The 24,553-nt window shown below is 38.6% G+C and overlaps 3 protein-coding genes across 5 annotated transcripts; 2 read left to right on the forward strand and 1 right to left on the reverse strand.

Moving 5' to 3' along the window:
* Positions 1-300: 300 nt before the first annotated feature.
* On the reverse strand, positions 301-7,726 carry LOC110847612. The gene is made up of 6 exons (XM_022094587.2): positions 7,239-7,726; positions 6,422-6,464; positions 6,210-6,331; positions 6,061-6,126; positions 3,303-3,489; positions 301-3,208 (listed from the first exon to the last, which is right to left on the reverse strand). Exons 1-6 carry the CDS (start codon positions 7,359-7,361, stop codon positions 3,171-3,173), a joined length of 579 nt encoding a protein of 192 aa, XP_021950279.1. The 5' UTR covers positions 7,362-7,726; the 3' UTR covers positions 301-3,170.
* A 13,536-nt stretch (positions 7,727-21,262) lies between these two features.
* LOC110847529 (cuticle protein 12.5) lies at positions 21,263-22,587 on the forward strand. Of its 2 annotated transcripts, none has more exons than XM_022094480.2 (6): positions 21,263-21,415; positions 21,571-21,681; positions 21,811-21,891; positions 21,977-22,036; positions 22,104-22,157; positions 22,233-22,587. In XM_022094480.2, the coding sequence occupies exons 1-6, from the start codon at positions 21,407-21,409 to the stop codon at positions 22,275-22,277; spliced, it is 360 nt and encodes a 119-aa protein (XP_021950172.1). In that variant the 5' UTR covers positions 21,263-21,406; the 3' UTR covers positions 22,278-22,587. The 2 variants fall into 2 exon arrangements, with proteins under 2 accessions (XP_021950172.1, XP_021950173.1); XM_022094481.2 differs by having other exon boundaries at positions 21,832-21,891.
* Positions 22,588-22,725: 138 nt separating this feature from the next.
* Positions 22,726-24,532, forward strand: LOC110846239 (39S ribosomal protein L19, mitochondrial). Of its 2 annotated transcripts, none has more exons than XM_022092918.2 (7): positions 22,726-22,921; positions 22,986-23,063; positions 23,136-23,480; positions 23,553-23,687; positions 23,775-23,962; positions 24,037-24,203; positions 24,283-24,532. In XM_022092918.2, exons 1-7 carry the CDS (start codon positions 22,915-22,917, stop codon positions 24,410-24,412), a joined length of 1,050 nt encoding a protein of 349 aa, XP_021948610.1. In that variant the 5' UTR covers positions 22,726-22,914; the 3' UTR covers positions 24,413-24,532. The 2 variants fall into 2 exon arrangements, with proteins under 2 accessions (XP_021948610.1, XP_021948611.1); XM_022092919.2 differs by having other exon boundaries at positions 22,726-22,903.
* The last annotated feature ends 21 nt before the right edge of the window (positions 24,533-24,553 follow it).

Genomic DNA, 24,553 nt, shown 5'->3' on the forward strand with positions numbered 1-24,553 from the left:
GCTGGTCCTGACTCGTCCTGAGCCGATGTCACATTTCTTCAGGCGCAACAAAATCCTCTCTTGGTTTTCCAGTACATACATATTACGTAGCACTACATAAAATGAGTTGCAAATAATTGGCTGCATATGATCGTCTAAGTGATGCTTTTCTCAAAAAGATTTTCTATTCTTCCAGTCGTGAATGTCGTCACGTGCGACGGCACACGTCAGATTTAATGTTGTATGTAACGCTATGTGGTCAATTAAAACAGGTTTGGCTTGTATGATAATAAATACGTATCATACGCTTTATTTTTAATCTGTAATTGTTTTTATTTTTATTTCCATTCATCAACATTATTTGTGTCTTTTGTACAGGTACACTTTGAAATGTTAGTTTGAATTTGTTAGCACGAGCATTTACCAATCAACATTTGACATCTATACTATTTAGTAAAACCGTATTAATTAATTAAGGAGGAGGAATTTCCTTGAATTTTCGTCGTGGATTGGACGCAGAACAATTTGGCATTAGGTGTGATTCCACATTATATGTTAACGTATTTATGTGAGGTCATGTACATGGAAAACTGACCCATTAATTACTTTCTCCTGATTACAAGTATGTATGCTACAACTATAGATTAGGTACATTTTTATGTGCTTTCATTTACTTTGTATCCAATCAATCCGGGCGTTGACATAATATATACAATAATGAGGTATTGACTATATAGTTTTAGTACACATGAACAATTAACTCTGTTATTTACATATAAATGTGTATTTGTATATAAGGTGTACATTATTAGAGGGCATGAGTTTGGTTTGAATGCATATTACGAAGTGTCGACAACCATTGTCGTACTTGGATTCCGAAGCCAATGGCTGATCGAAATATCATCGCCATTTTAATCGATACCATAATTTGTGGATTGTATGGTGGTAATAAGGAGTGAGTGTGGTAAGGAGTTTCATTTGTGGTTATTGGGGATACACGTGTGCAGAAGTGGCTTAAAGCAGAAAAAGGACATTGAACTTATTGCCTCGAACGAATCAAGGCTGTGAATTGTTAGCGAGAGAGATTAAATATGGAATTTTGACATGCAATCGTGCAAACGTTTCCAGCTTCGGGAGTAAGTGCACACATGTACACGTTGAGGAAAAGTCTGTTTTTGGCATAAACAGCCATAAATACATTACCTCCATTTCTAACCTGTTGTTGGCAGCAATAATATTTTCAGTAATATTTTCACATGTCAAATTGTGCAAATTCCACACCAAATTTTATAATATAGTACTCATGAATGGAACTAGAATAAAACTAGAATATCAAAATACTATCGTTTGTCATTCAGACAAGTGTGGATACAGATAAATGGGTAAACTATGTATACAGATCTGTGCACTCAGTATTTTGAACATTATTAGAAGACATTAAACTTTAAAATATCTGATTTTTTTAAACGTTTGCTAAATCTGATATTGCAAAGCCAGCTCTGCAATATCCTAAATGTGTGTACACATAATCTACAAATCATTTTTCACCATTCTTGGTATGAAACTTTGAACGGAACTGTAGTATAGTATACTCGTAAATATTGTAATATTTTTCGAAAATTAAATCTTGAAAATAAATTGTTACACAGTTTTTTCAGTAATAACTTCAATTAAATTGAAACTTCAATTTCTTTCCAACTATTTTGAGATTGGTTTTCTGCATGCAGATCATAATTTCAGTTAACATCGTCAGTTTGTATGAATTTGTATCTTGCTACTGGATTAATTGAAAAGTCAGTGTTATTGTTTCCCCTGATTGTTCAAAATTAATACCTGTGTATATATTTATGTATATGCTGTACATTATCCAGTGCTTTCAATCTGGAGCGACCTTATGCATATTGAGTAGCAGTGAGAAAAGAAGGAAACAACAAAATCTGAATTTTGTAAAATTTTTCTACAGCAAAGTTTAGAGATTTTCTGGGTGAAAGCTGAAATGTAACTTTTCTAACTCGTTGTTGATTAAGCATTTTTAGTAAATAAAAACTTCTAGCAGGCTATGCGATAGAATAACCGACACGTGCACGTCAAGCCGAAACTTGGGCATGGTCAAAAGTTGTAAACCTCTGACTTTAGACTACTTACAAGGACAAGAACAGAACTCTGGGCATACGTATATATGCGACTAAGCAAACAGCACTCAACTTCCTCAACTGGGTAGTAAAATACAATAGGGGAAAGAGGAAAGTGAAACTGAGAGCTGCCAGCTCTGTCGACCGTCGTCGTCGTCGTCTCACTTCCCCTTTTCCTCTGTTTCTGCAGGAATCCACCCCAGATAATACACAAACCACTTACTCCATCCATTTCCAGTCAGTTTGGGATGAATTTTGTGACATATAAATGCATAGCGTGTGGTCTACAAGTCGCCATCATCCCTGCCTTGCTCGCAAAATGATTGAATGGAGCGGAGGAAAGAAAGCAGGAAGGAAGAAAACTTTCTCTTTCTGACTATTCACAAGTTTAACATGTGAAAGAAGCAGTTCTGGGCTTCGACAGACTACACTTCCGTCGTTGTGTCTGTTCCATCTCGCCCATGCATTTGTTTTCTCCTCAGATGACATCACACATCCATTGACCGTAATGGGGAAATAAAAGTTGACAACAACAAACTGGCCTCTGTTCCCTTTCTTTGTTTCTAGATTTTTTGCCCGCTGACTAGGACTTTACTTCAGGCGAGTCCTTGGAGGTTTTGTTGTGCAAATATTAGAATATGTATCTTCGAGTGCATGAATACTCGGAATAGATGATGATAGAATATGAGGGTGTGCTTGTACTGACTAACTTGCTACATACATACGTGTTTTCACCATGTGTCCTCGTTCAACGAGATTTTTTCACATGACGCTGTCCTGGGTATCCCATGTATTTGGATCGATGTACTCAGTTTCTAGTCCAATTTAGCAAGTTCAAATAATAGTATAAAACAACCTGTGACGACATAAAATTTTTTTGGATGGGAATAAGCATCATCAGACGGGAAACATTACATTTCTGGTGGCTTGTTCCAGTCGGCTGGGTTTCTAGGTCTGGGTCCTGAGTTGATGAAATCCTGCAATGAGAACAGAAGAGGGAACAGTGAAGGAAAACAAGGGATGGTGAGTTCACAGGGTCCATTTTCTGGGTCAGGAGCATCACAAGCCTGGCATGTCCACGGCTTCCTTGACATACACTGGAATAGTTCATTCGATTATCTTACCAATTTGTAAACGAAAACTTTAATTCATGGAAATAATGATATTAGTGTTCAAGAAAAAACGACTAACCAATGATGACCCAGAGGAAATACAGAAGACAGAAAAAGTCCACCCCAGCGAAAATGAGAAAAGCTTTGATGGAATAACTTTTAAACAAGGTATCATTTTTCTGCGATGCCCCTAAAACTATGGCCGTCACGATGATGATCAGACAGTAATGGATAACGACCCATACTTTTGCAGGTGCTTTGGTTTCCTGTAATGTCAAAACGTAAATCAGATTTCGTGGAATATTTCATAGTTGTTCTACAGAAAGTCATTTGGCAGTGTTAATAGACATATTTTGCTCTCTGAAAATTAGCAGTTTTTATGTTCATGAAATATACGATAATGCAGGAATGTTTGCTGAAATGCCACTTTCATGACTTTGAAGTAACCGGAATAATTAAAAACGGCTGTGATGAAGGATAAGACTATGCCTGGCACAAGATCTTAATGCATGACTTCAAAACATGCACCTCATATTTGGCTCAATTTTTAAGCAAGTCTGTATGCACACACACGGAATTTTCGTATTTAATCATGTAACATATGTATTTAAGTCTTACTGATGAAATTGGACTAAATAATTCCGTGCAAGAACTATTACGTGCTGTATATTGAAAATTCGGAATGTTATGAAAGTTAGCACAACTGGACTAACCCATGTATAGATAACAAAACCAATGCATGCAAAGTTTTGGTGCAAGAAATAATACGTTCAGCTAGCGATTTTCGGTCGACCGTGCTTTTGCGCTTTCTCCAACATTTGAATTTACTTGGTTAAGTCAATATTTCACAATGACATTAGTAACTTGACTTGAACTATCCAGAGTCTAAAAGAGCGAGAATATGGGCATGCAGTGGAGGCTACCACACTGGACGAAATTCAGTTGAAATCCCCTCAAACATAAATAGATGCGTCTCTGGAGCCTTAAATTTCCTCATCCCATCGCACACCACCATTTCCAGCAGCCGACAAACTTGCTACTCGTCGTCGTAACATGAAGAGTCGTCACGAGTCGTCACTCTGCTTTCTCTCTCGCTTTATGTTCGCATTTTTTGAATTTCCTCACTTGCGACTCAAGTATCAATCTATGGAGATTTTTCTTCAAACCTTCTCACAACCTTGAAAATAAGCAACTAATCTGTTATGCGTGCTGTAAGAATCACGACCAGTAACCCGTCGTGGACAACTTCGGCAGACATCATGAAGAGGAGAAATGTGAGAAACTGGTACTTTCACTCAAGCGACAAGAATATGCGAATCTTGTTTGGACTCTGACACAATTTACAATCAGCATCAGCATCAACATTAAGCCAGCTCTCGGCCCAAACAACTTTCTTCTCGATCAAACCCGTCTGCTTCTCTGGCTACAAAACTCTCGTACACCAGACGCATATCATTCAGCGCCTACACTGAACTCCACTAAAGTAAATGGCACTGCTGCATGTCAAGTACCTACGTGCTTTGGTGCTATGTGAAGCATGATACGCCTTGTACCAAATTACCACCACTTGAAAGAGAAAACTGTCCAGCTTACTTATTTAGTTTCCAAGCAGTTGATATTAATATTAGATGTTTGCACAACTTTGCTTGCTTAGAGACGAATGCTTAATGACTAATGCTGACTTCATGCCGATTACTTGACACGCTTTCGTCCTTCTAAAACTAGCCAACCAACTCGTTGTTTTAAAACAGCAATATATAGTTGAAACAACGGAGAGACATGAAATTGTCTCATCATAAAAGCACGCTTTCCATTAAGATTCATTGCAGCAAGATGGATCTCCTTTCAATTGCACACTTGATTCATGTCGAACCAATGTTCACAATTTCCTTTGTTATGTATGCGCCTTTCTAGTAAACTTTGGAAAGTAAACCTGAAGACGTCGAAATTCGAGGCTCACAATGCCCATCTACATACATACATATAAATATCTATATGCACCATGTATCCGGCTCATCAAATGTTGCATTTGCCTCATATCATTATAGTTTATAAATATTCCTATTATAAATGTTCCTGCGCAATAAAATGACAAGCCAATGTGAAAAACATTTAACTAAAGTAGCAGAGCATCGATGGAGAATGTTCTACATCACTTCGATCAAGAAAATTGGTTTCGAGTGAATGACACGAACTTCCTGTGACTGAAATTCTTTGATCATACCAAGTTTCACTTCTTGGAGTGAATACTCGGCGTTGTTTTATTCCTTCTAATCCATAGAATAGGTTTTTCTCCCATGTATTTAGGATAGTTTATGAACCATGGGTTGCATGTGAAAAAGACGAAGTCAAAAATTCTAGCCAAACCTCATTCACTTAAAATTTCTGTGAAGTATTTCCACCGGAGAAAGTCAGCATCACATGCTCCACTGAAAATAAACCTGTGCCTATTTACTCAAGTTTAATATTAAACGATAGATTGAGCAGTCTTCATTGTCCGTTCACATTTGGCTTATAAATGTCAGGTTGATATTTACGTGTGCTAAATTTTATGGGTGACGTGAGTCTGTTTCTTGGTAAACAAATACATGAAAGGGCATCAGTCGTATCTATTATTTTTTGCGGAATGGGGCAGTTTAGAACTACGGCTTCATAACCGATAAACATTATTGGATAAGACGAGCACTTATATAAATACGTAAATCGCTTCAGTACATGATGTTCAACCGAATACAAAAAAATCGACCCAATGTCTTCCTGAACTTATATCTTAATATGTACGCACATATTTAGGACAAAACAGGTTTTACTTATTAATAGAAAGAAAACGGGCTCACCTTCTCAATGGAGCGGAGTAGAAATAGCGAGGAAAGAAACCGCATAATCCCGCTTATTAGTGAAGTCTGTAACGTACAAAAAAATTTAAGCCACATTTTTAATCTAAAAAAATTTGTAGACTGGATTAACATATGAGAAATGTTCTTACAATTGCACAAATAAGGAGAATCTCGATGAGGTTGTGGTTATTGTAGGTGCTAATTTCCGCCCCGGCCTTAAGCCCCTCCTTTATAAAGAGGTTGTTGGTATCGGCAGGGATTAGCGCATTGACTAATCACAAATGAGAAACTCGTATTACAAATTGAATGACAATTTCTTGATCGTACTTATGCAGTACAGCTCCATAAATTTTCAACTTACATGCAAACCAAATCCCCATCATCCCATAAATCGCGGCGATTATCTGATAAATAATTCAGTTACTTCAATATAAAGCAAGAACTTATTTCCGGTAAACTTAATGAACGGTATGAAGCACGACTACCAAAAATGGGACACAGTCTTCCCGTCTCATCACGCGGTTTATCAAGAACAATTAAAGAGTTGGTTTATGTGACCATTACTTTAAAAGGCGTGATAAAATTCAGACTTTCTCTCTCCGGGGCCGGAACTGTCTCATTGACATTGAGAAGTTGGAGAACTTGTGCCTTATTGCTTTCTTGCCTTTGTCTGCCACGACCCATGATCCACCCACCACAGTGAATTTTCTTACGCACAACACCGTAAAAGTATTTGTGCATGCAGAAACAGAAAAGAAAATAAGTTTGGTTTCTGCTACGAAAATGGGAGGATCTAGCCCTCGCTCTTTCTACCTTATTTCTTTTAATTCTCTCGGCGTGGGTTGAGAAATATGCGATGAAGGAAGTTGAGACCTGAGCTTTCTGTTCATTTTGCTATGCTGCACTATGCTGCTGGGTGGGTGGGAAAACCTTGTAGAATAGAATTATTGCTCTTTCTCCAAAAGGGTCCCTCTTCTGAATGGGCAATAAACGTTACATTGTTGGAATTTTTGCCTTGTCTGAAGGGCATTGAACAAAATGCAAATAAAATCATTGCTTTGCTTGACTTTCCAGATAAGTTGTTATGTTTGGATTTGGGTAGCCTGGGAATTTATCTAGCAATGCGATATCTGTAAGATGGAAGGAACAATTGCAGAAAGAATGGGATTATTTCTTACCATGGAGGTTATGGCCACGGTGCGAACGCCATTGGCTATAGGAACAGTCCCACAGCAGCAGCAACAAGGATTTGTGAGGTGGAAAGGGTCAAGAAATGGCCCGTCCATTGATACCATGACCATGAGTTAATGCAACACTGCTGGAGTGAACTCAGTTAGAAAGTCGGATAAGATAAGGAGTGAGAGAGCGAGTAGAGAGGTAGATTTCCGTGTTTATTAGCAGTGACTTTCTCTCCCCTTCATCAATACTGTCATTGTCAACTAGTGAGAGGCAGCCGCTGCAGAGTTGGATAAGTGCGAGTGGAACAAACGAGACTGGGTGGTGATAAGAAAGGTGATGAAACGAGGAACCCGTTCAAGGCTCATGTCCACTTTCCCTTTCTCGTCGCGTGGCAGAGCGGACCGCATACCGGCTGCGTCGGAGGATTGGGTAGAACTGAACACGGAGACGGCTCGCTCAAACCTTTCCATGGGCACATTGTTCCACCAGAACCTGCATTCGGCCCCATTCGAACTGTTCTGGATCCTTTGGGTTGGGACGTGAAATCCACAGTTATGATCCACTCCCTCTTCTCTCTGCGCTTAATTTCACCACTGGGCACGAAAGCAATGAGGTCCTATGCATGCAACTAAACACGTTCCAATGTCCGCTTGGTGAAAGTAAATCAACCGTTTTTAGCATGGAAATGGCCCTTAGCATCCGATCCGTTTTAAAACTCATTATCAAATTCATGCGAATTGCCCAAAATTTACTTTAGATACAGATTAAGGGTGTCAACCTTGCTAATTAAGTCACACGAACACGATACGAGAAAGATTTTAAGCAAGGGATATTTTAACTGGACGGGCGTTTTTTTATAGGCCCGACATTTTCTAGGTGTTGAGTTTGTGATTGAAGATGCTGGGTGGTCGGAGTCGCTACAACGTTTACTATCAGGCAGACATGCATACCTACATCTGAGCATGAGGGAGTGCTGGCATGCTGAGAAAGTTGGAGTCCAAGTTGGAGGAGACAGCAGCAGCAGCAGATCGTTACCTATTCACCGCCACGTTCGTTGGTGGGTCTGGATGGAGTCCCTTACTTACTGCCAACAACAAATGGTCCACTCCTCGCACTCACCATCCACGTCCTTTCCTTATCCTTCCTTAGACGTTTCTCTCGAGCTGGCTGGCTGGCTCGCATCTCGATCGGAATTTTTCCGGGAAAGTGATACCCTCATCATCAGAGGAGGAGGGAAGCCAAGGATCCAAGGAGAGATATCCAGGCCTTGAGGCAGCCAAACCAACCTAGCCGTGAATGTGTTTCTTCAGGGAAATGTGAAAATGCCCGGCTGCTGCTGCTGCTTTCCTTCCAAGATCACATCACAAGTTCAGCCGAGTACTACGGAGCACCACGAGTGGGAAGTGACCCTGAAAGTCCCTCTCTCCTTCTCTTTGTTTTTTTTCCTCCCTGCGCAGGCAGTGCTCCATATCCTAAATATTTTCAACTAGGCACACACACGCGAAATCTCCCCCTAAGGCACCACCACTTATGTGCAATCAATGAGCCCCTATGTGGTATCAAAACATTACTGATAAGACAATTACCTCGGATGAGGGCAGATCATTGCGTAACAGCCGTGTTCATGCTTCAAACTGCACCACGAAATTTATAATGGCTTCCAAAACTTTTCGACTTTTCGTTGTGCAATAAGTCGACTGCAACCACAAGGGATGGATTATAAAAATGAGGCATTCATTCATTCCTTGAAAGTACATGCTCGCGTATGTGGAAAAGTATATGAAAACAACGCACTCTGCATCACCATCTCCAGCTTATGTACACCCACTTGTGTACGTCCGTCAGTAAAATTAAGATTATGATCGTTCTCGCTGTATACCATAAATCCTGCTGGATACACACTTGTTTTAGTATCACTTCAAAAGTGCAAAATTTATCTCGACAAATAAGAAAAGTAGGCGTCAGGACGTGATATCCAATTACTGCTCCATCAACACTATATATGTATCTCTTGTTTCTAAACCCAATTCCGCCACCCACGCCTTTTTCGCTGACGACATGCGGAAGGATTCTCGATAAATTTCCGTTCCAATTTCAAGTTAGCAGAGAAATCTAAATTGCAAGCATTTCCTTTCTCGCTCTCCTCTCCTCCTTCTACTAATAATACAAATATTTGTTTATTTCAATGCATATCTATCTAGGCTGCTCAAATACTTAAAACATAAAAAGAGATCAGGCTTGTGTGTATACATGTGCACCGTACATATGTAGTTATATATGTGTATTGCAAATGTGTAGAAAATTTACAGTAATGTGACGGCAAAAAACTACCTATACACATACACAGCTCGACTAAATATCTGTCTAGCGGCTGCTTTCTCCCGTGTCAAGTAGAGCAGAAGGAGAAAGTTTTCTTTTTCTGCGAGACATTGTTCCCCAACTCCCTCACCTCCATCAAGTTCCGCCAGTGAGCAGCGCGACCAAGTTCACTATTCCGCTTTTTCATCTTATCTTGTTCACTCTCTGCCTCGGTGTTTGTGTGCACTCAAAGGAATTCGGAGTCCTCCTGGTTGGATGAACTTGAAACGGTGCAAGATTAGCCATACAAATCCACCAGTGAGATAAGAACACATAGGGACTAGCTGTTTCAAACAGAAGAACACTGGGATCAGCGAATGAGATGACGAACACAACCAACTGACATACAACCTTGGAGCTCATCCACACCATAATGGTTTCCTACAATGACATAATAATTTAATAAGTAAATTGAAAAACTTTCATGCGATATTTTTAGATTCTGGCCCCAAATCTCGTCTCAAAAGTCAAGTGTGAACATAAATAGACATATATTTAAATAAGCTGCAAATTTAGTAAAATTTCACGTCTCGCTTAAAATTGGCAGTGACCTGAATAAAGAAATTTCACAGGCGGAAGTGAATTGAGTCAAGTGCAGAGAAAACTTGCTATGGCAGAGCATGTGCAAGTATGCTTACTTTCTACACCCATACCAGCCCTGACGAATCTGGGACTTTCTTTAATAAGCCTTCCACTACCCGTCACTTAGGAGCGGACGTGAGTTCCTTCATCAAACCTCGTCTCAACTTTCCCTCATCTATGAGTGTGGCACCTGCTTATCAGTACTGCCAGCCTCCGTGGTCCTTATTCGAGGGCGACGGCAATGACTACGACGAATACGAACTTCTGCCCAGCATACTAACCGAACCTCCTTCTGGACGTGTGTGCAGCCTGGCATGTGGCATGTCATGTTACATATATGTAGCTGAATCTATACCTCTCAATAATTTTGGTTTTGGGGTTTGGTGAAATCAAAGGAAATGCGATCAGGCTCGTGGTGTGTTTGAAGTCCTTGAATGTAAAGGATGGTTGGGAAACATATGTTCAGCCTTCAGAATTATTGTCAACTAATGTCAAGTAAGGGAATTTCTTCATGGAATGCAGCATATCACAAGTTTATCTGGCCCCTCACTAGAAATTCTCAATAACGAAGAAAGTGCTCATGCATGTGGTAAACATTTTTCTATTCCTTCCTTTCATCCTTTCATCATGCAAAATTCCCAAAATGTAAACCTGCCCTACCATGAATGAAAGCGAGCTAGGTCGAGGTGGCTCTATTTATTCCTTCTGGGAACAATAGCTATTTATGTACATATACGACTCAATTTATATTTTTGTAAGGTGCATAACACAATTAGTCGTAAGTGGTCCATCTCACATGCTGTGTAAAACAAGAGGTTCTTCAGCAGAAGTAAAGCTATTTAGTAAAAGCATATTGATGACTGCTTGAAGTTGGCAGGTGTCCTTTTAAAAAGATAAACCAAAACAAGTCACACGCAATCAATAAATTGATTCTGATGCAGTAGTAGCCAGTCAGTCACCACTAGCTGGTCATTGTATGTAGGAGAATGAACAAAGTTTCTACTGTGGGACATGCTTACATTCACAGGCGCCTCAAATATATACGCCTAAAAATGTGCAAAGCCTGCTGCTTGTTACATGATCCACTTTCTTTCACCATGACACGAGGGGAGTGGGACATACGCGTTCAGTATGATCACGTAAGAAAAAGTCCAGTGGAACATTCAACAGCCTTTTCAATTTCGAGACTGTTTTTCCACAAACGTCAATGTGACTGAATCCTTTCTGCTTTACTGCTAAAGTGCTCCTGGGAGAAAGTATTACGTGTATCGTCATTCATACCAGTAGAAGGAATTTTGTTGTCATCATTAATTTGTCGTATGAAAAACTTTCAGTTTGGCCTCTGTCAGGAACAACGTAGGTCAGAGACTGAAACCTCCTTCTAGTTTTACGATGCATTCAAAATTTTAAGGCCACCATACATAAGAACAAATAACAAATGGTGTGGTAAACTCTGAAGATGGAATGATGCAACATATTTTTTGCATATGTTGTACATGACGTGGCGCGTCTGACCAAGCCAGACTTCAAGGTTTTGGTTTGATTTTGTTCTCAAAGCAACTTTAGAGACACAAGCGGAGAAAGTTTAATGCAGTGCACCTACGTCCGTGGTTATGGAACACACAAACCAGTAGACAAGTCTACGAGTGCTTGTGTCTGCAACATTTTAGAATACTGCAAAAACTTTCTCATTTCATAGTTGATTATTTCTGCATAAAAGTTGCACTTACAGAGGAAAGCAGTCAACTAATGGATGCCACGATCACATGCTCGTGCATACATATGTATAGCTCATCACTGGGTTCTGGAGAGTCGATGTTCCTCCGAGAAGAATGAACCACTTTAAGAATTACAGGAGAGTGAATTATGCAACCAGGCTTTGCCTATTAAAGAGGACGTGTAGGTGAGTGAGTACAGGGTGAGAGTGCCAGAATTGGTAGAATGACAGTGAGTGCCTCACTCAACTGTGGACTTGGACAAATTATGCAGTTCATGCACCTACGTACTCGTAATAAATACATAGCTAACTAATCTTTTCACCAGAGCAGCAATTTGAACGGGTTCCAAACCCTTCATCCATACTTTGTAAGTGCATGTATTACATTTTCACTCTCGCCACTCCTCTCACTCGCCAAAACCACAACACACACAGCAAAGTGAAAGATCGCAGCTCAGAACAGCTTTGTCGGTCTCATTTGGCATTATCAGCCGTCGTTTTTAATCAGGCGTGTCAAATCAAAAGGGGGCATTTCTATACATTTCCGAATCCGAGACGATATTATTCTCTCTCCGAGGCACCAGTCCTCTCGTCATGTTTTATTTATCATCCAAGTTTATTCGTCGACTGCTTACTATGGATGATACAAGCCGGAGCCAGACAGAGTTATTATTCTCGGAACTATATTTAGCACCTTGAAACTCAACATCCTGTGCTGATTAGCTTCCTCCACGCTTGGCAAGGTCAGTAAGCAGCCTGTTTTCTACAATTTCCCCAAAGTGAGCGTTGACATTAGAGAGTTAGAGATTCCTTGTACTTCGACTGTAGACTGTACTGTGGACTCTAGATGATGACGTCATCAGCTTTTTGTACTAATTCTACAGTCTACAGTAGACAAATTGAAACACGGGCTCAGTTTGTACTACTGTGGAAGAGTCAAGGGTTGGCAAGTAGGATATCTCTAGAACGCCTCAATATAATCAGACGCCGTTTTCGCCATTTTGTTTCTAATTTTTGACCCTAGGTCGAGTTCGAAGATGGGCGCCCTGTGGTCAAGGTCAAGGTCACCCTGGCGTGAAGTAAATGCAAAATTCTACCTTAATTTTCATATGCGGTATCATTTTAAAGGAAATTTAACGAAAAATTCATATTCGCCAATACTTTTGACCTCCGACCAACCCATAACCGAGAGGACGAGGTCAAAGGTCAAAATTTAAGTGTCGACTGTTTTAGACTTGGGTTTGGGCGAGAATTTCAGAAATCGACACAGTTTTAACGTACGAAGACCCCGTGACCACGTAGACCAGGTCAAAGGTCAAAAATGTTTATTTTTATTTGCACCGTTGCAGACGTGTTTAGTTTGAGGCGAGGAGTTCAAAAATCACTATCATTTCGGATTACATCAGCCTGGTGACTGTTGTAAACGAGGTCAAGGGTCAAAAATATCGAATTTTAAGTTTTGAAATTTTAAACACACTTTGTGGAAGGAGGTTCATTTCGTATATCATGAGTTGATTTGTCTCAATTTTTGACGCATCTATTTCGCGGAGTTTTACAGTACAATTTTTCAGAGTACAAAATAATGGAAATTCTCTAGGTCTTTTGAATTTTGTACTAATTTTTGTATTGTACTGTAGTCACAGTACAGTACAAGTAAAAATACAAAAAATCTCTAAGTCTCTATTGTTATTGTCATGAAATTTCCAGCCTACTACTCCTCCCGTAAGCTCATCTTGGTCAGTGGTGAAAGCGGCTGTGAAGTCATCATGGTGTGTGAATAGTGTGAATTTTTTACTCACGATATATACTTTTTCGACACTTAGTTTGGACTTATTTACGATGGACATCTTTGGTTGAGGGGCTATGTTAGCACGAATTAGGAAATTGCACGCAAATCAGCACACCATAAAAATGACATTCTTGCAAAATCCAAGCATGGATTATGGCATGTATGCACTTTTCAAGCCCGCCTTCTGAAGCCCCCCGTTCATATATTTGTATTGATGCCAAGTTTATAATAAACGATCATAGCTTGAACAGATAGCCATTACTCTGAAAAATTTGTTGCGGCTTAAAATTTATGGTTCAATTCACAATAAAATCCGTTCCCAAACGAGTAGCAAAAAACTCTCCTTCCGTGATTCCCTGCTGGTTCATGTCTGTCTAGTCATAGCTCAACTCTTTTGTGTCACGCCAACTCATGCCAATCAAACCGTTTTTATGCCCCTTTCTTTATAATCCTCTTAAAAGGAGGCAAATTTTGGGCGAATATTTTTTATTATAAAAAGATTCAATCCCACTTTCTTCGATTTTCTTCCCCAGGTTCAATGTCAACTGGCTCAACGTTTGCCATATTTCCTTGTACAAGTGGGAACTAAGTAAGTGAATACATGATCCACGATGGCTTGTGTTTAGGAAATTCACACTGGCAAAGTTATGTTTTGAAGACAAAAAGAGTTGCCTTTTTTCGTTGATAATAAATATAAAAGTGTGTATATGTATCACTCGTATACTTTCATCAGAAAGTTTTCATTTTAAAAGTGATGGTAATTGAAATTTGCATTTGCCAAGAAAAAATTAAGCAAGGTTTTCTCTAAAGGCATTATTGAATGTGACCTTCTGAGAAGTTGGCTGTCGGATTGATTGTCTCTCGCCCTCGTCTCAACACCAATGCAGAGTTCTTGGTGTACTTGGAAATTAAGGAGAAAACAGTCTATCCGGCGTTCTCCTATCGTCCTATATGCCAAACTTTATTTAACTTTTCATACTAACTACAAGTTCGATTTGTTCGATTATAACCTGGAGAGAGAGAAAGAGAGAGAGAACACTTCAAAAAACTTGGCTGAAAGTGTTGGTTTGGTTTTGCCAGCCTCGCTTGAGGGTTGACTGAGTTTGTTTCACTAAAGTGTGGGCACGACATGAAATGACTTTCTCGTGGATGATAGTTTATTCTCTTGGATGGAAGTGAGAGTCGCCTTGCCCTGGTGAGAAATTTCACTTCATAAGAGTTTTGCAGAAACACTTTTATTCTCTTTTTTTACTGGTGACTGAATTACTTGGGTCATTAAATCAATAAAAGTTAAACTTTTTCTACAACAGCGTGACTTGACGATATGCCGACGTCTCATCCGCCTCACTTCCTTACTTATCTGAGTCCAATATAAATTCAATTCGTATGCACTCATCCAACAGCTCTATTTCTAATCACTTTATGGTTTCGGGAAAGTTTTTGTTCTAGAAACTTATTTGTCTTCCAGCCATCACCACATAGCTTATGTAAAAATTGGAGTCACCATCTATGTACACATACGAATGGATGGATGGATGATAAAAAAACTGCAAAGTTGCCTTCGTCGACTGACCTTGACTCCTCCTGGTTGGAAATATATTGTGTATAAAAAGTTGATTTCCCATGAAATATTACGGTCCTTGGGAATCCAGTAATTTAACTCATGAAAGGAAGAAATTGACATCAATATACTTTTGAGAATGTTCTTTTCTCGAAGAAACAAACCAGCTCCATCAACCTCAGAAACCTATCAGTGATCCCTCTCAGGGAAACGAGAAAGCAAATGATGCCATAATGGTTTTTCTATTGTATCCCCCGAATTTCAAAGGCAGAATCAATATTTCTCATTCTCATCCCACTATCCACCCACCCGAAACCTGCAATTCTCAGACTGCCAGCCAGCCAGCCATTGACTCGACTTTCTTCCTTGCCTTCCTTCCTCATTCATAAAGTGACTCATGCACGGAATAAAATGAAAGTGTGTTGGTGCTTCTCCCACACACACCACAATGGAGGAGACAACTCTCTCCTTGATAAATGCAGGGCTTTCCAGGAGACATGCAAAATGACTCCTATTTTTCATTCATTTTCTTCAGTCACAAACATTCCTTGCTCGCCATCCGCTTTATTCAAACTATTTCTGGCTAGAGCTAACCTGTCTCTTCCAAGAAGGCAGAGCCATATGAGCTCAGATTTTGCCTCCTGCAATAACCGATCAAACAATCGCCCAAGTGCTCCAACAATCACGACAGCGCCCATGTTTTCAATTTGCTGATCCGAGACAACTTTGGAAATTGTTTACGTTGCATTGGAATAGTAATTGGAATATTGACAAATATTATGCCTTCAAGAAGCATTTGGAGTCACACCTGGCTTTCGTGCTGTTATGTGTGTACGTATGTATGTACATATGGGATCTTCAGTCTATATGGAATCCTGAATCTAATGTGCTTTGTGAGTAATTATAGTAATTAAGTACTCTCATTGAGATGTTTAAAATCAGTTTTTTTTTTACTTTGATTGATTAGAACATTGACCTTGCAATCACTTTTATATTTTTGTCATGTTTTAATAAATCAACGTATGTCCCTGACCTTCGCTTATAAGTTTGAAAACAAAAAATAGATTTATTCTGTTCAAGTGTGACGGCTCGATGCATGTGACCCTCCTCTTGTTAATAATCTAGAGATGAGTACATATCAAAAATTGAAACGTTGATAAAACTTTTTTCGAAGCAGACATTTCTGATGTGTATGTATGCCAAGATCGAAGTTGGTGAGTTATGAAGAATAACGATAGCATGGTCAAGATTCAGCCTGGTCAGCAAAAAATGAACAAAAAGCTGGGTTCGCTTTTTCACAATTCCTTAACCATTTGGACAGTAACTTATTATTATTGAGTCAGAATAAGCCATGAATAAGCTGAGTGCTTGACGCAATTTGTGGAAATAAAAACTCATTCTTACTGCATACGTTATTTTGGTGTAGAAATATCTGGAAATATAAGACACTTTATAGCTTCACAAGTTCTGATTATAAGTGCAGGGGTTAAGATCTTGGGTAAGGTTTGGACATTAAATTATCGATTAGCTAAAAAGTATGTCCACCACTTAGTCAGACAAGTTAATCAAGTTAATGAGAATTTTAAAAATTCAATGAATAATTTATCACAAGGTTACTACACTCATATTTTATCCGCAATTCATTCACCATCAAGGTTTTACAAAAAATCAGTCGTTGTACTAGTAGGCTCACCCACGAGTTCGTAATAATGGGTTTCATCAGAAAAGTCTCATCAAATGTAAATCCTCATCGTTTCCATCGACCTTGGATGATTTGGTTTAGGTCGTCGCTCATTTCATTCTCAATACCTCCACCAACTTTGTTCTCAGTCTCTTCTTCTTTTTTTACAATCCTTGGTACGTGACACTGTCAGAAAGAATTTCAACACTGCTCCTCTGTGACATCATTATACTATCTCCTCTGCTCACCCTGCTCGAGTGCTTACCGACTCACTTTTGGTGGCGGATGCATCTGCATTTACCGCCGTCGTCGACTTTCTTTCTTCTTCTTCCTTTCTTTCTTTCACATATTCGGACTTTTAAGAGAAAGGACAACGAAGGGAGGATGAAGAGTTTGTGGCTGAGCTGCTAAAATGTTTGTTCTTGGCATTCAACATAGAGTTTAGGTGGAAAAGAGGAAGGAAGTTCGGCGTTTTCCGCGAGGATATCTTCACCGTTCGTGCGTAGTCAGCTTTGTCTTTGTACGTAGCCTCGCAAGGATAATAAAAGGATGATCTCCTCCGCTGCAGCTCCCAAGGAATGAATTCGAATGAGAATTCGACCGTCTGGCGGCTGAATAGAAGTAATAAGACGGACGAGCGAATAAAACGGATTCCTCGCAATTCTTTGTCCAGCAGCTCTCGCAGAGAATTATATTATCCCAAATCCGGCATGATGCTCCTGTTTTCTTCTTCAAGGGTGGACGATGAGAAGGAGAATGCGAACCAGAAAGTTGGTTGTTGTACCAGTTGTACAAATGCATATAATGCGGACCCATCGACCTATACGTACATATGCATAGCGTGCTATACGGAGGAGAAGCCAATTCACCCATTCATTTTATTTCAAATTAAAGTAATTTCAAGGTCTAGAATTCGATAAATTTTGTGAGAAAGTTGGAGCAGAGCGGAGGATGGCGACTGGGTGAAAGTGGAGGGAGGGAAACTGCGAGGAGGAGAGAGGGCGGAAGAGAAAAGGATAATATAAGGTCAAACGATTAGACATAAATCAAGTCTCATTCTCCATTGGATAAAATAAGGCTCAATGTTCCGTGTAAATTCTTGCACTTTACTGCTGCATCTGTCAAAACCGCTCTCCTCGTTACCAAAAGTAAATCTAATACCCATCACACTCTCCTCCTCTGAGAAATTGTGGAGAAATTAGGCCGAAGGAAAAGATGATTGCTCCATTCACCCAGCCAGCCAAAATCCTAGGGAAAGAATAAGATTCTGAAATGTTGATGAGCCGAATGCAAAAGAAGGTCCATTAAAGCCACGAGTGAACTGCAATTCATCAGACTTAATCTGCTTCAGACAGTTTGCATCGTTATTATTCCTCTCGTTTTAATAATATCAAACTTTGTCTGCGTCTTCTTTACTGGGCGAGAAGTAGTGGGCGGCGGGGGAGTAATGCCCTTGTCGGCTATCTCCTCAGTCCAGAAAAATACGACTTTCATATAATTTACTTTAACCTGCAAAATAAATTATAATAAATAAATGCGTTATGTGACATTTGATATGTGAATACCAAAAAAATCTGTGACGTTTCCGAAAGAGCTATTCAGTGCCCTGAGGACCCACATTAGTCGAATATTATGCGATATATGTAGCACATACATATTCATGGCGGAGAACGAATTGTTATGACACAAAAACGTAACCACTTCAAAGTCCCCAAATAATGGGATACTTAGGATTGAGTTCTAATTTAATGGCTTCAATACCAGACTGACCGAAGTCACAAAACTTTTTCTGAACCAAATATACTTTGCGAAGGCTTGGATCAAAATATTTAGCTGAAATACGTTAAATTAACCATTAGCGAACCATTATGTATGAACCAACGCATATAAACCGACAATCTGATCATAAATTTGTATGAATTATTGATGTGCGAAATGAGATTAATAATAAGGAATCAATCGCACACAATCAATATCAAATATTTATACATATATATATCCATAAAATGAAATGTTAAATTCTGATTAATAAGAACTTCCTGGACCAACTGCTCTATAGTAATTACCGAACTTCGTATGAGGTTAATAGATATAAAATACGCCTACTAAATACGACTTATTGTGATTTGGTATCAGATAAATCTTACGTTTTCTCTTGAAAATAGGAGGTTCTATTCTGTTAATTTATTATTGCTTATTTATTGACCGAATTGTCTGGAACGTGAGTTGAATTATGCTAGACCAACCTACGCTACATAAGTTAGGTAACTTTTCGCAATTTGAGTTGCGTGTTATTAAATAGAGACCATTGGACCGTTTTGGTATTTTATAATAATGCGAGAGGAAAGGTTTGTTGAAAATTTACGGAGAAGATCGGTTATGTCTTTTTCATGTGACACATTTCCAAACCCAAAGGCAAACGTGACGTAAAAGCCTCATAATAGTATTTCTAGACCATTCAGTACCTGACACTATTGCAGCCCTGCGATGGGAAAAGATGTAGCAAAAGTCTCTCAGCTTCCTCAATTTGTTGCTGAACCAATTCTTCTGTGGGTGGAGAGGCACACAGCTTAGACTTTTCCAAGAGAAGATATGGGCGTTTGACAGTGACAAGACGAAGATTAAAGTGTCCCATCCCCCGCATCACAAAACGATACTGCACAATAATACTTGTTAGCAAACGAGGCTATTATGTGACGAAGAGCGAATGTGGCTCAGCCTAATCCAATCGCTCAACATTGTCGACTACGTATAGCGTTATTGATACACGCTGAAATGCAACCTTGAGACGAGGCGCAGCGTTGATGATGAGAATGCTGAAATATAAAAGTGATTGTGTACTTGTTTGGCTAGACAGACATAGTCGATTTTAATTGAAACCACGTTTTGTCATAAATTTGTTCTTCAATAGAGCAAAAAACCGATACTAATATTTTACTCAAGTCATTTTTGAGTAATCTCCATTGTTGACCGTTAGTTTCCTTCAATATGTGCCCAATACTAAAGAAATACAGAATTTGTACTGACAAAAATTCTCACTTTATAAATTGAATGACTATTTGTCACTTCTTTTCTTGAATCATTTTGTGCAAAATGAGTATATGTAAGATGAGTAAGATGCACTGATATTAAACTGACAAGGATTTACTATATCATGAGCTGACATCACAGCTTCTAGCAAATTTTAGACGAGACTCCCCACCTTGGAAAAATCTACAATACCTTCATTCTGTGTCACAAACTCCTGAAATTTTTTAGAAAATGAGTGTCATTACATTTCATTAAAATGAATTAAGTGCGCATATTATTCCATGCACACCTTGACTTAATTGGTGACAATGTTAATTTTGTTGAAATCAACCAGCTTTAATTATCTGATATTGTATAACCGTCAGCTATAGTAGTAAGGGCAAAGTTATCAAATTATTAGTATGTGAAGGCAATCGAAAATCAAAATGGGCATTGGCCTAATATTTCAAACTTGATTTCCTTCATTTGATGACACTTTGATAATTTTAGGATTGAATTGCTTCGATTTAATATAATGGAAACAAATTGTTTCAATTATAATTATAATTCGATTCGTGGAAGTTCAATATTTTGGCTTAGAAAGCTTTTAAATACAAATAATTATTTTCATTTGCTAATTATCTGTACAAAATTTTAACACATGAATTTTACCATGCGCCCTATGAATAGGTAGATGTGTAGTGAAATGTCAATAACTAGCAATTCGTTAATTAATAAGAGCAAGTCACCTACATAAAGTGCAAACTAACTGTATGGAATCTGTGTCATTATCACTCAACGACGACCACTCTTTCATTTCCACATGTCATACTTATAGTGTCCTTGCCCTTTATCCATATTTTTCATTGTATGAAGAGCCCTGAAGCGACTTGAATTCATCTTGAGGAAATATTGCAATTGTGCGTTCAAACAGCAAAAAACCAACTCGTATAGTATTACCAAGTGATATATTTTTATGAAGCCACTTGCATACTCATTGTGCTGAATAAAGGTCCAAGTCATTCAATGGGTACCGGATTTCTACTTCGTGTTAATATTAAGATGTGTAAGGCAATACAAGAACTAACCAATTACAAACTCAATCGAGTAACAAAAAACTGATCAATTGAAATTTCCAGTGCACGATATTACGTTGGACATGCTAAGGCTACACCATCAGCTACACTTTTTTGCCAACCTAATGCAAAGGTATACGTGCCAATCCGTGAAGAATTGTACGTAACTAGATTCAAATGGTAAACTGAATAAGAGTAAATTGAGATTCCAAAAGTTAGCTAAAGAAGAACACTTACGTAGGCACTACTCACGGCTGTATCATTATTATCAAAATCTCAAAAGTATATAAAGTGATTTCTCTGCAATCATTCTCACATTCAGAGTCCAAGTTTCATTTGCAAAACTTCCAAAAACTTTTCGAGTTTCAACTCAATTACTACGTCAAACTTCATCATGAACTCCGTAAGTCACCAACTTAAATATTTTCCCACACGCTCCAACAAAAGTTTCCCATTTTCCATCTTGGTCAACTCCAACCACCGATCCATCTCGAAAACTTCTTCTTGTCAGGCCTAATATCGTCGTAATAATACATAATTATCAAAATGTACACATAGGTTGCCGTTATCATCCTCGCCGTCGCTTCTGCCGTGAGTGCTGGCGTTATTGCCCCAGCGTTCGCCCCAGCACCACTCGGCTACACCCACGGATTTGCTGCCCCTGCTGTGGTACTTTTCCGCACCCTTAAATATTCATTGCACTAACGCTTCCTTTTAATCCTCATAATTAAGAGTACGCGTAACTGTGTGTGCATGTTTAATTTATTGTTACTCTGTTGCTCCAATTAACTAATTAAGTATCCTGGATATGGACTGCAGGTTGCTCATGCTCCAGTTCTCCATGCCCCCGTTGTGACTAAAGTAGCTGCACCAATTGCTGTAAGTCGTTACTCATTAGTAATTCGAATTTATTCGTAAATGTTGTCAATTAGATAATAATTTTTCTATACATAATTATTTACAGTATGCTGCCCACCCAGTGGCTTATCCTTATGCTCATGCTCCAATTGTGAAGACCGCTGCTGTAAGAAATTATTTTTTAAAAGTCGCCAGTAAGTTTTGTTAAAATAAGTACTGATTTACTCTTTAAGGTTGCGTATACCGCTCCCCTTTTGGCCAAGGCAGCAGTCCCTGCCTTCGCACCTGTAAGTTAACAATTACCTAACTCACGAAATTTACTTCCGTATCATAAAATTAATTTTTGCTTATTCAAATAAAAGGCTTACGGAGCGTACGCCGCCCCAGCCGGTCTCCACTACTTGTAGATCACTTAAAAGTGCAAGTATAAAAAACAACAAGCTGTGATGCCCCTTCCTTTACACAAAAACGCTTACATTCTTCCCAATTGTATCCTCTCACCGCGGTGTCTTTCCATTAGAGATCATTTATTAAAGTTACCCATTCTTTAGTTAATTAATAACATGTCGTGTCGACATAATTGTCGTGAATACCTAAGAACAATTCAGACGCATTGAACAAATACAATAATATTTTTATACTTTTGTATCATTGTTGGAGTAAAAGAGACATAAAATAAAATCAAACTTGAGAATAAAATCCAAACATAAACTTTAATCTGCTTTTGAGAGCCAATAATTTCAACCCATGCAAAACTATGGGTTTCATTTTCATGGGAGTCGGTGGGAGACAAAGAATAGAATTCTCTTCTAAATACTGACCGATATTTTGCGGGCATCAAAACTGAACCGGAGTTGCACGATTTGTCTTTGCAATTGCACTCGCATTTTCATTACATAAAATCTCTTGAAATTTTTAGTTTGGAATTATTTATTAATTAAATACTGTTGTTTACAAAATGATATTTATTTCATACCATAACCTGAACAAAGACATTCTGACATAAATTGTGACAATAAACGAATTCACATCGGTAAACATTAAATGATTGGTAAAACTGTCGCTTTACAAATTCCAAATTTTGGTAGTTTGATTAAACTTCAACTTTTCCTTAGGAAGGACAATGTTGGCCGGATATAAAACACTGGTGCGGCTAGCCTTAAATGCTTATCCATCGTGCTTACAGGCCCAAGGTAATACAAAATATAAATATCTGTTTGTATATATAGATTTTCGAACATAAATTATCTTATTTATTCATAAAGTGAGATGTTCTTCCTCTTCCAACAAATTGTTCCAAGTACAACCTGGGTCACCATCGCTGTCCACCAGTGCCAAAGTGTCTCTAGAACCATCAGAAGAGGTGACCACCAGCAACAGTCAACTAGAATCCAGTCATAATAACAGCGACGTTAAAGAAAGCTCAAATCCTCGAACCAGACAAACTGCACAAAGGGAGCTTGAGGACACATTTACGCCATTTCGATACGTCTACCCAGAATTTCTTCCCGATCCCAATCTCAAGTTTAGAAATCGAATAAAGGAAAAATTAGAGAGGTTGGACATGTTGCATAGGCGTTCGCAGGTTGATATTCCCGAGTTTTATGTTGGTAAGAAAACTTGTCATTCTTAGAAACTAAATTTTAAATGTTCTACTAATAATCCGATTCAATAACTTGCAGGGAGCATCATGAGCGTAACTGTCTCTGATGTAAATGCTCCTGGTAAGACAACTACATTTGTAGGAATTTGTATGCAGAGGGAATTCACCGGTCTAAAGTCGAACTTTACACTGAGAAATGTTGTGGATGGAATGGGTAATTCGATTTATTTAACATATTTACTTATAGTTTTTGGTCTTGTATGAACAACGTAAAATAAATCTGATAATTAATTTTTCCTAGGAATTGAGATTTGTTATGACCTTTACAACCCAACTATTCAAAATATCACTTGCCTTAGATTAGAAAAGAGACTGGACGACAATTTGCGATATCTTCGAGATGCACCCCTTGAGTATTCAACGTTTCCTTTTGACATGACTCCAGAGGTCAAAAATCCTGATGCTCCAGTTCCTATTAATCCATTGAAGGTATTTCGAGTCAGCATTCAAAGTTATCGAGACGAGATCAATAATGAAATCTCTCGCGTTATTAAAAACTACAGATAAAGCTTAACCCAAGACCATGGACTGCAAAATGGCACCTTTGGGATTTAAAAGGGATAGAGGATGTTTCTCACACGTTAGAAGATTGGCAGTTGCGGAAATTGAAAACATGGAAGTTCCTCACGGGCGACGAAGTTAAAAATGTGGATTTAATGAAAACTTACAGGTACAAAAATAATTTTAATACTAACCATATCTCAACAAAAGTCAATGGATATACTGAGTATGTATTGTCCTTCACTCAGATCGACAATTCCGGTCGAAGAACAGGTAGAGATTTACAGCGAGTTTGCTCCACAACTAGTTAGCATCAGTCAATCCATGAAAAAACAAAAAAGAAAGCGAACTTTTTCCAAACCTACCAAATCGGCTTAAAGATGTTTCAATCATATTAATATAATATTAGACGTTAGTTTTCGATAGTGTGTAGACATTGTAAGTTTTTACTATGACCTGGAAATAAAAGGTTTTGATAACCATGATTCAAATTATCAACCAGTCAACGATCTGCTTTTT

This window comes from Folsomia candida, unplaced genomic scaffold (genome assembly GCF_002217175.1).
Source record: "Folsomia candida strain VU population unplaced genomic scaffold, ASM221717v1 Fcan01_Sc003, whole genome shotgun sequence".
Classification (NCBI taxonomy): Eukaryota; Metazoa; Arthropoda; class Collembola; order Entomobryomorpha; family Isotomidae; genus Folsomia; species Folsomia candida.